Genomic DNA, 11,849 nt, shown 5'->3' with positions numbered 1-11,849 from the left:
TGTGTAAAAACCTTCTGAGTCCATTTAGCACACATGCTTAGGGCTGGTCACTTGGGCTTTGAGGTGCAGGCATTGTATTATAGTTGGGGCTAAGCATCCCATGGCCAGTTCTGCATTTTAACCAATCATGTGGCTTTCTATAGTTATCTCCATCCACTATGAATAGAAAGCTCCTTTGATGAGGGGCGAGAGCTACACTTATCTGTGGATACAAGGATGAGTATTTAGGATGCAGTTGGGACTCAGACTAGTTTAGTAAAGAGGCAGTGCTGTAGGGTCTTCTAAGGTCGACCACCTCACTAGGTTTATATTACCAGCCATAAATTCCCTATTTAGAGGGTCTTAAGTCCTTGTCCAATCAAGCTGTTGGTTGCACCAAGATGTGAGCACCACCATTGCACCTTTCGGGATATCCTGACATAATGATCGTTGTGTATGCAAATGTCACAGCTATTGTTGATTCTCTCGCCTGGCTGCTGGCAATGCCCCCTCTAGTGCTATGAAAGTTAGTCCTCGGGGAAGGGGCTGTACCTGGAGGTTTCTCTCCCTCCTGCCAGTTCCCAAATAACCACCCTGGAGGATTAATATTAATTACAAACTGTTTAGCCGATGGCTTAGGCTTCTTACTGGCTAGTTGTACATATTTAAATGAACACATTTCTAATAATATGTGTATCTCCATGTGCCCTGTGACTTACCGGTAATGTTCTGGCATCTTAATCCTCCAGTGGCTGCTAGTGTCTCTCTTGACTCTACCTTCTTTCTCCCTGTATTCAGTTTGTCTTTCCCACCTAGCTATATTCTGCCCTGCCATAGGCCGAAGTAGCTTTATTCATCAGCCAATAAAGCAACACATATTCACAGCATACAGAAAGGTATCCTGTATCAAGAGGCGTTGCAGCCAAATCCAGCTTGATTTTTCTGAATCCAATGTCTGAAGTACATGGCAATTTCAGCAACGGGGTCTTGCCTTCAGCTTCTGAGAGGCAATCAAGGGCACAGTAACAGTGTTGTTTTGGGAGTTTCTTGGACTCCCCTGAGCAACAACTTGACAGAAGGTTTCTCGTGTCTGAAACGGCGGTTTTTGTCAGAACCTAGTTTTCGAGAGCATTATTACCCCAATTGGCCAGCAGGACTGCAAGTCACTAAGTAGCCCAGGCTGGTCTTGCACTACCAACCCTCCAGTCACCATAGCAACCAGACTAATCGTTCTGGCCCTCGAGTCATCTTACGACGTTTCCCGCGACCTGTCATCCAGTGTTTTCTGCCCGCGACGTCAGCTGCCACCATTACCACATTCTTTCACAGGTCTATTTCAAAAACAAGCTGAAGTTGGCGCTTATTGGCCAGAGCCTCTTCGGAAAGGAAGTCTACAGCCACCTCCAGAAAGAGGGCCACCGAGTAGTGGGGGTGTTCACAGTCCCAGACAAGGATGGGAAGGCTGACCCTCTAGGTGAGTACACCTGGGAACACTGGGTCAAACCCTCCTGCCGTGGCTCCTGGAAATGACCTAGGATGGATATATAGAGGGCTGACATACATACACAGGTACACACACACACACACACACACAAACAACATATACACACACCGAATGAATGAATAAAAATGTAATGAAAGAGCCGGGCGGTGGTGGTGCATGCCTTTAATCCCAGCACTCGGGAGGCAGAGGCAGGCGGATCTCTTTGAGTTCAAGGCCAGCCTGGTCTATAAGAGCTAGTTCCAGGACAAGAACCAAAAAGCTACAGAGAAACCCTGTCTCGAAAACAACAACAACAAAAAAAATGTAATGAAAGTCAGTATCTGAAAATATGATCTACTCACCAGCCTCTGGACGCATTATGCTTTTAACATAGATGCACGCCAACACATAGATGCACGCCCCTCTAGAAAGACGGACGAGCCTGATATAAACGACATCCAACTCTAATCATGGTCCAAGTTCCCCTCCATGACGCTTAACCTGTCAAGGTTTTGTGAAACTGTGATGTTACCATGTGGGAATAGAAGAACATGACCTGGAAAAAAAAAAAAAAAACCTCTTCATTTATTTATTTATTTTTATTTATTTATTTTGTGCTCAGCTTTGGCTGCAGAGAAAGATGGGACCCCTGTGTTCAAGTTCCCTAGATGGAGAGTCAAGGGTAAAACCATCAAGGAGGTGGCGGAAGCCTACCATTCAGTGGGCGCCGAGCTCAACGTGCTCCCCTTCTGCACACAGTTCATCCCCATGGATGTCATTGACAGCCCAAAGCACGGCTCCATCATCTACCACCCTTCCCTCCTTCCCAGGCACAGGGGCGCTTCTGCCATCAACTGGTGAGACTTGGAATAGCAGGAATGGTGGCTGTTCCCACAGGCTGTGTCATTTATTTCCTACATGACGCAGACACTGGTGGTGCTTGGGGCTGGAGAGATGGCTTAGTCAGCAAAGCGCTGTGTAGACAGACGTTTCTATCCCACCTGTCCCGCAGTCATTCAGTCCCAAATAAACACATAGAGGCTTATACCAATTATAAACTATTTGGCCTATTGTTCAAGCTTATTTCTAACTACTTCTTACGACTTAAATTAACCCATGTTCAGCCGCGTGACTTGGTACGTTTTCTCAGCGAGGCACTATGCTTCTGTGGTCAGATGAATGAGATCAGTTTGATCATGCTGGCTTACGGCAGGACTTCTTTGCACTTTTGACATCTACGTTAACGGTCATCACAGTGTGTGATGCTCTCGGGATTTTTTTCCCTTTTTATGCAAAGGATCTCAAGTACATTTAGGAAGATGTGAGTCACTTTAATCTGCCTTCCTTATCATCCATCCCCTTCCTTTGACTCAAAGTTCCTCGAAGAGACGGTCCAACATCCTCATGTCTGTGTCGAGCACAGCTCCTGGCACTCCCTAAGCTCCTAACACCACAGCACCCCATGCCGAGGCTGAACTGGGTCTCCCCGCCATGTCCACCTTCATTCTCCTATCTGCCACCTTCCTGATAAGCTTGACATCAGCTATCGAGTATATAAAAACATCTACGTGTGGATTAAATGGCTGGAAGAAAAAAAAAAGAAAATACTTGTTGTTTAAAAGTTGATGCCAGGAATTCATTTTCTTTTGGTCTTATAAATAATAGTAGTAGATGCCTTTGCATTTGAATCTTTTCTTTTTCATTTTGAATTATTTCTATATGCAGAATCATTGGGAAAGAGCATATGAGTATTTTCAAGGCGCCTGGCAGTGTAATGCTAATTCCTCAATATTTCTGAAAACATTTAACGCTTGCTTACTTGAACACTCAGAGAAATACAGATGATTCAGAAAGGGGGCTAAGGCTGGGGAGACAGCTCAGAAGTTAAGATCACTTGCAGCTGTTACAGATGTCCAGAGTTTGGTTCCAGCACCCACATCAGGTAGCTCTCAGCAGCCTGTGGCTTCAATCCCAGGGGATCTGATGTCCTCTTCTGGCCTCTGTGGTCATCTGCACAGACATGGCATGCACTCAGAGACATATGCATAAAAATTAGAATAAATCTAAAAAGACGATTTAGGGCACTGCTGAACAGACATTTTACAACTTCTCTGTGTGTGCCTGTGCTCTGATATCAGCATTAGGCATTTTTCACATATCCTGTGTATTGTTTGCATTATAAGCCACTATAGAGATAAGTATTTCTCTCAGTCTAGGCTGTATACAGCACGCAGTATGAACAGTTGATTTTATCAACTGACTTTTACTACAGTTTATGCAGCCAGCCTAGAGCTAATTCTAACCTTGAGTGACATTTTACTCTATGATGCAGCCTAAATCAACCACCGGATTTCCTTTGCACGTTGTGCTGGGTGCCCTCTGTTTTAGTCTCCACTCTGTTCTAACACATGATCAAGCAGGACATAGGAAGGACAGGCAGGGATGGAAATTACTCAGTCCCAAAGAAAAGAAAACTGACAGGGGTGGCAGTAAGGCCGGATTCTGACGCCTTTTAAGAGGCACCACCAGCCATTACTGCAAGACATAATGCAGATGCATGGACAGGGACCGTGGGGGGGGGGTTGCCTGCTGTGAGCTCTGTTATCAACGTCTCTGGCCACTCACTCACTACCTGTTTTTTTCCATTGCAATTCCCCTTTCCTTTAACGTAACGAATTCTTGACACAAGCAACTACCATTTTAAGTTGAAACCTCTTCTTTCCACAGGACTCTGATCTCGGGAGATAAGCAAGCTGGGTTTTCTGTTTTCTGGGCAGATGATGGTTTAGATACAGGACCTATCCTTCTGCAGAGAGCATGCGACGTCAAACCCAATGACACAGTGGATGCCCTTTATAACCGGTTCCTTTTTCCCGAGGGAATCAAGGCCATGGTCAGTATAATTACACCACCAACACCAACGTAGGAAACCTCTAAGGCTGGAGGGCTGGGTTTTTTTTCCGTCGAGAGTTTGCTAAGCCAGGCGTGCAGGCACACGCTTGTGACTCTCGGTGGCTCATGCCTGTAGTGTCAGTGTGAGCTTGAAACTCACTCTGTGATGCGGACAAGAAAGAAAAGGGGACGGACAGGACGACAGCCAAAGTGTTCCATCCTTTTCGTTAAAAACTTGAATCGTCAACCCTGTAGATGATGGCTGATTATAAGGAAGTATAAAGAATCTTTCAGTTTTTTTTATCTGAGTAACAGACTTACTGTAAAGGTATTTTTACTTAGTCTACATAACAGAGTGAAATATGATGATTGATTTAATCATTCAGATGTGCTCAGGATGGAGGAGAAAAACTCCGAGCATACATATTGCCCATGAAGTAAAATATTTTGTCCATAAACATATCCAGAGATTCAGCAAGTCATTTGGTTGTCCTCTCCCACCCCCACCCCCCCAACCAGAATTTGGTAGGGAAAGCAGCCAGGTTCTACTAAGTCACCACCGATGTGAGGGATAATTGAGACCTTTGTTTATGTCACTTAGTGATCAATTCAGAGGGTCCTTGGTGTTACAGAGACTCATCTGCAATTCCTGTTCTACCACTTACACATGATGCTTTGAACAGACAGCTCGCTCCTCGGCCTCTATGGCCTTGGTTCCTTCCTATGCAGATTGTGGAAAACACTATCTGGCTTGTAGAAGTATTCTCAAAGTTAAACAACATCATTCGTGTAAAGAACCTAGCGCACGGCAGGCGCTCAAAACAGATCATGATAATCCAAACAGCACACAGGCATGCGGGGACATCCCAGTGAAGTGTCAGGAAAGAGAATGTAGACACACCCCAAAGAAGTGAAGTCACGGTGGCGAGCATCACCGTGACAACACAACAGCCCATTTCCTCCCGCCCTCGCCCTCCCGTCTTTCTGGGTTGAACTTGAGGCCTTGCAGATGCTAAGCATGAGCTTTGCCCCTGAGCTCCACCTCCAGCCCCAACAAGAGTCCATGCTTCAGTGCAGGTTGATCTTGGGAGTAGGCACGCCTAGTGGGCACGACATCCTTCCAGGCATGTCGAACCTTTCGCTGTTGTGAAATGACACTGAGATCTACAAAGTTCACACTCAAAAGATGTGCAGTTGTATTAGCAAAAAATAAAAAAAGAAATCAGCCGGATAGGGTGACGCACGCCTTTACTGCCAGCACCGGGGAGGCTGAGGCAGGAGGATCTCTGAGATCAAAGCCAGCCTGGTTACAGAGGGGGTTCCAGGAAAGCCAGAACCACACAGAAAAACCTTTCTCAAAAAAAAAAAAAACAAAACACACACACACACACACAAAAACCCAAAACTTTTGATGCTTTAAGCTAGTTTATGTATGAAGTCGTGTTTGGTAGCATTCATAACTATACCTAGCCAAATGTGGCTGCACCTAGAGTTAGTTCTCTGGCTCTTCCTGAAACTCCACAGCTTCCTCATTTGCAAACCAGGAAAGTGGTACACACCTGTCAGATACCTGTGATGTCTTCAGGGGGTAACTTACATAAGTAGCCGTGTGTGTGCCATGGAGGGCAGCTGTCATCACAGCCTGGCTGACTTCTGAGTAGTTCTATGCAGTCAGTCTGTTGGACACAGACTTCCATGCCTTTGTGGATGACGGGGTTGTAACACCAGCGATGCTCTCGGCTTTAGGTAGAAGCCGTGCAACTCATAGCTGATGGAAAAGCTCCTCGCGTTCCCCAGCCAGAAGAGGGGGTGACATACGAAGGGATCCAGAGGAAGGAAAATGCCAAGGTACCTACGTCAATAACGCACAGCCAGGTCACGGCCCTCTGCCTTTGAGAAGTTCCCAGTATACCATTTCCTGGCCTCCAAGCCAGCTGACCCTACGTGTCCCCACGCCTGTCCCTGATGGAGAAAAAGGCTAGCTAGCCCTTACAGTCTTTATTTGTGCCCACCTAGATTTCTTGGGACCAGCCTGCTGAAGTTTTGCATAACTGGATTCGAGGTCATGATAAGGTCCCTGGAGCCTGGGCAGAGATAAATGGACAGGTATGCGTTCACAGGATACATTTCCCCCATAAAAGCGCTCTCTCTCTCTCTCTCTCTCTCTCTTTCTCTCTCTGTCTCCTCCCTCCCCCATGCTAAGCATCCCTCTTCAGGCATCACCTCCTGACAGGCCTCGTGTGCGTACTACTGGCATTTAAACCCAAGCCTCGCTCTGTGACGAAGGTTAAATGAGTTAATACATGTCCATTTCCTGATATGCAGGAAATACTCAATACATATTAATCATTAGAGCTTAATAAATAACGGAATTTATAGAATGATAATTTTTTTTTAAAAAAAAAATCAGTGTCCTTTGCTCTTGGTCACCATCCTTTTCTAGTCTTGTTTTCTTGAACTGATCCCCAGAACAGCCTGCACGGCTCACCCCTCATCACCCTGCACTGGAAGGGTCCCCATGTTCCTGGGGGCTCAGTTGTAGGGTGACTGCCTAGCATATACGAAGCCCTTGAGTTCAGCCCTGTCTTAGTTAGGGAGATATTGCTGTGATAAAACATCGAGCAAAAGGAACCTGGGGAGGAAAGGGTTTATTTCATCTTACACCTCCAGGAACCAGTCCATCACTGAGGGCCAGGGCAGGAACCTGGAGGCAGGAGCTGAAGCAGAGGCCATGGAGGAGTGCTGCTGACCGGCTTGCTCCTCATGGATTACTCGGCCTGCTTTCTTATAGAACCCAGGACCACCCGCCCAGGTGTGACGTGGTCCCTCCCATGGCAATCATCAATTAAGAAAATGCCCCATGACCATGGGAGAGGGGAGAAGGGAGGGGAGCAGAGAAAAAATATATAGCTCAATAAAAACAAAAAATTAAAAATAAAAATGTCCCACAGATATACCTGTAGGCCAATCTGATGGAGACATTTCCTCAATTAAGGTTCCTCTTCTCAAATAACTCTAGTTTGTGCCAAGTTAACAAACAAATAAACAAAAAAGAACAAGGACAGTCCCCAGCACTACAGGCCACCCCCAGGGCCGACACCATGCGTGCACACACACATACACACACACACACCTTTATGGTAAAAAGGCTCCACTTTTTCTCTTTTAATCTCAGTCAGTTTGAATGACACACTCATATCACCTGGTTGTGCAACTGTTTGAACCTTTTCCTTGTATATGTATATATGTGGTCCTGTGTGTGTGTGTGCATGTGTGAGGGAGTATAGCGTGTGAGGCCATATATGTGTGAGAACATGTGCATACATGTGCATAAGTGTGTCTGGAGGGCAGAGACTGGTGTTGATTTCCTCTCTGCTTTGGTTTTGAGATATTTTCTCACTGAGCCTGGAACTCAGCAATGGGCTAGACCGGCTGGCCACTGAGCCCCTGGGATCCTCCAGTCTCTGCCTCCCCAGCACTGGGATTGCAGGCCAGCACGATCACACCCCGCTTTTTACCTGGGTGTCAAACTCAGGTCCTCAAGCTTATGCAGCAAGTGCTTGTATAAACAGAGACTGCTTTTACCTTTTCCAGCCGCCCAGAACCAAATAATAACCCAGAAACTATATTAATTACAACACTGTTTGGCCAATAGCTTAAGCATATTCCTAGCTAGCTTTTACATCTTAAATTAACCCATTTCTATTATTTTATATTTTACCGCAAGGCTTGTGGTTGTTACCTCTTGCTTCTTGGGCAGCTACACAGCGTCTCCCTAACTCTGCCTACTCTTTCTCTGTCTCTTTGGATTTCCTGCCTGGCTATATTCTGTGCCACCATAGGCCAAAGCAGCTTCTTTATTAACCAAGGGTAATAAAACATATTCATAGCATACAGAGGGGAATCCCACATCACATTTGAGCAGCTGAGAATTTCCCAGCCCCCATCTTTAAGACTTTAAAAAAATTTTTTTATTCATTTTACTTGTACATATGTGCATGCCTGAGTGTGTGTGTGTATACCACTTGCATGTAGCAGCCCTCAGAGCCAGAAGGCATTGGATGCCCTAGAACAGGAGTTACGGTGGTTGTTAAGGGGTCACATGGGTGCTAACAGGCATTCTTGACCCTCGAGCCTCTCTCCAGGCATCTCTGAGACTTTGATCACACATTTGCAGAGATTCTCATTTGTCCCCTTTCTACCGATGCTTGGTTCATTCTCACCAAATAAACACACACGACAAAACCGTGTCTCAACGTTACTACACAAATCTGAACTTCAGTGTTTGCACACGGGGTGACGATTGTGTGTGTACGCGCGCACACACACACACACACACACACACACACACACACACCGGGCAGTGGCTTTACCTCCCGAGTTCACAGGGTTTGATGTCTTCCTCAGATGGTGACATTCTACGGTTCATCGTTATTAACTAGCTCTGTGCCTGCTGGAGAGCCATTGGACATTAGAGGATCCGAGAAGCCTGGCCTTGTTACCAAAAATGGACTTGTTCTTTTTGGTAACGATGGAAAAGCAGTGAGTGTATAAAGTCACTTTTTCTGTCTTCCTTCTATAACCGTAGCTCGCAGGGGATAGCTCCTCCGGCTTTCACTGGGAGGTGGGAGGGTCACGGTGTGTGCCCTGCCTCCCGAGATGAGGGACCTTTGCATGCCCAAGGACAAGGTTCCTCAGGAAGACCCCATGGACCCTCACAGTGAGACCTGGGAACTGAGTCAGAAGAGGGAGATGGGGACCTCTGCTCTTCCACCTGATGGCTTGGGAAGGATAGTTTCCCCTGCTGGTTCTCCGTTTCCCTATCTATAAAGCAAGGAGAGATCCATATTTGTCTTCCCCCTGTCAGAGATTGAGATGATCCAGTGAAACTCAAGTGGCCTCTTCCATTGTCCACTACTGTCCTCTCCCCAAGCCAGCCCCACCCACGTGGCTATCTCTGGGCCTTCTGGACAAGTTCCCATTAAAAGTATAAAAGGGTATTTGTAGTTTACAGAGCTGTCCCCGCTTAACCATAAATATCCTTAGTTATCATTAAGGATAAACGAATGTTAACGTTACAACATTTTAGTGGCAGCTGCGGCTGGGTCTTTTTTATTTGTTTGTTTGGGTTTTGTTTTGTTTTGCTTTTGTCTTTCAAGACAGGGTTTCTTTGTGTGGCCCTGGCTGTCCTAGAACTAGCTCTGTAGACCAGGCTGGCCTCAGATTCACAGAGATTCACCTGCCTCTGCTTCCTGAATGCCGGGATTAAAGGTGTGCGCCACCACCTGGTCTCTGGTAGATCTTAAACCAGCTCTGCTATTTACTACCTGGGTGACGCTAGACAATGAATTTCACTAAGCCTCCACTACTGCAATAGCAAAGCAGGTACAAACAGCATTCATCTCCGTCAGATCCCAGCACGTGCGTCCACAGTGCACCACGGTGACTGCGTGCTGGCAGCGGTGGAGTGTAGCATCCTGTAGGAGTCTTTGGTCCAGGCACCAGTAACCGCAATGCGAGTTTTCCATAGGTGTACCATTTATCCATCTTGAGATGCATCTGGCCCTATCCTTTTTTCCTGCCCCCATTAAGATGTCATTTGAGTCCTTTTAGACACAGGGAAGTAGTTCAACCGTTTGTCTGTATTATCCAAACAAGCTGGTCTCCACACCCATCTAACACATTAGACTCCGCCTCCCGAAAGCCTCCCTCTCAGAAGGTCCAGATGCTCAGCTCTGTCTCCTGCTGTCTCGTAGCTGGTGGTGAGAAATCTGCAGTTTGAGGATGGGAAGATGATCCCTGCCTCCCAGTACTTCTCGTCGGGTGAGACCTCAGTGGTAGAACTCACAGCCGAGGAGATGAAGGTGGCAGAGACCATCAAGGTGAACGTGCATTGTCCATAATGAGACTCTTACCTGGGGAAAAAAAGAGACCTGTTTGTAGCTGGTGTAATTGTCCTTAGCGCAGTAGAAGCGTGACTCTTTCTCCTGGGACATGGAGGACAAAGGTCGAACCATTCAGAAGCCCAGGCTGGAGGTCATTTTATGCTAACGAGAAGGACAAAACCTCACATATGATTGCACATCGTTTTTCACGGGACGAGACTGGTGGGGTGGAATGCTCCCGTCCTGTCACGTTTACTGGGCATCTGGGGCGAACAATCCCTCCTCGTTGCATCTTCATGTAAAGGGCACAGAGGTCTCTGCCCCGGGATTCCACACGGTCCTTCTTCATGACAGTGGCCCTTTCTGTGCAGGTTATCTGGGCTCGGATTCTAAGCAACGTCCCGGTGATTGAAGACTCCACAGACTTCTTTAAATCTGGAGCCAGCTCAATGGATGTTGTGAGGTAAAGGCACTACCTCTGTGAGTACGCACGCATGCGTGCACACACGTACATTTCCCTGGGAACGTGTCCATCATACTTCCCTCTTCTTTGTGGTTTTTGTTGTTGTTTCCATGGTCACTCACACTCACAGGTCTGGTTATTTATTGGTTGCTAACCAGACTGTTTTCACGTTTCTTTCATGATTCGAATTGTTCGCTATTTTCAAAAAATATATTATTTTTTGTTTATGTGTATGTGTACGTGTGTGAGAGTGAGAGAGAGAAAGAGAAAGAGAGAGGGAGAGAGGGAGAGAGTGAATGCCAGTGTCAGTGTGTGCAGTTACCCAGAGAGTCCAGAAGAAGGCATTGGTCCTCTGAAGCTGGAGTTACAGGCAGTTATGAACTGTTCAAATGGTGCGGAAACCAAACTCAGGTCCTCTGCAGGAGGATGTGCCCTTCTCTGCTGAGTCTCACTGCAGCCCCGGGACACTAATTCTTACACCTTACCTGCCCGTGTCCCAATATGACCATTTCCCACTCTCTCCACTCCCGACACCTCTCTCTTATTCACGGAGTAACCAAAAGTACTCATTTCACGAGCATGTGACATCATCAAAGTCAAGAGGATTGGGCCTATAAACTATAATTTCGTGAGTTCTGAGAACATTCTGATTAGCTTGGTAAGGATTCCAAGACCGTACTGTAGTTATTGTCATCTACTGCTGACAAGATGCCTGCAGGAATTGCCCATCTCCTGTTGGTCTAACTTGATCATTCATTATTATCTTTATAAAAATCATGTATGCATTTGTGTTGGTGCACGGGGCAACCACATGCCATGCGGAAGTAGGAGAAAACCAGTGGAGTCTGTTCCTGCCTTCTACCATTTGGGGTTTGGGGGTCAAACTCTTGGTTTATTGGGAAGAGCCTCTGTCCGCTTTATCTTGCTAGCTCTGTTATGAATAATTTGCAAGGTATGTCAGCTTCTTCAGGGAATAAATTATTAGAGGACTCTAAATAGCAGGCTCTCCACACTGGACTTGGTGGACCTTTCCCGCTTAAGAAAGACTGATGAACAGCAGCAGTTACATGGAGAAGCAGAAGGGACTGAGAAGGACTTGTGAATGACACTGGCCTTCAGGGGTGCTATCTGCAAGGACTTGTGAATG

The 11,849-nt window shown here is 46.5% G+C and overlaps 1 protein-coding gene across 1 annotated transcript in view; it reads left to right on the top strand.

Annotated features, from left to right (window-relative positions):
• The window catches only part of Aldh1l2 (aldehyde dehydrogenase 1 family member L2), a 40,291-nt gene that overhangs the window by 6,279 nt on the left and 22,163 nt on the right, over positions 1 to 11,849 (top strand). Inside the window, exons 2-9 of the mRNA XM_005358236.3 lie at positions 1,309 to 1,453; positions 2,085 to 2,319; positions 4,190 to 4,355; positions 6,101 to 6,202; positions 6,371 to 6,460; positions 8,762 to 8,896; positions 10,111 to 10,236; positions 10,611 to 10,702. Of these exons, the coding sequence (XP_005358293.1) occupies positions 1,309 to 1,453; positions 2,085 to 2,319; positions 4,190 to 4,355; positions 6,101 to 6,202; positions 6,371 to 6,460; positions 8,762 to 8,896; positions 10,111 to 10,236; positions 10,611 to 10,702 (1,091 nt within the window). The remainder of the gene's footprint in view (positions 1 to 1,308; positions 1,454 to 2,084; positions 2,320 to 4,189; positions 4,356 to 6,100; positions 6,203 to 6,370; positions 6,461 to 8,761; positions 8,897 to 10,110; positions 10,237 to 10,610; positions 10,703 to 11,849) is intronic.

The sequence above is a fragment of the Microtus ochrogaster genome, chromosome 24, assembly GCF_000317375.1.
Source record: "Microtus ochrogaster isolate Prairie Vole_2 chromosome 24, MicOch1.0, whole genome shotgun sequence".
Lineage (NCBI taxonomy): Eukaryota > Metazoa > Chordata > Mammalia > Rodentia > Cricetidae > Microtus > Microtus ochrogaster.
Note: the sequence above shows the minus strand (reverse complement) of the source record. Positions and strands in the feature narration are given on the sequence as shown.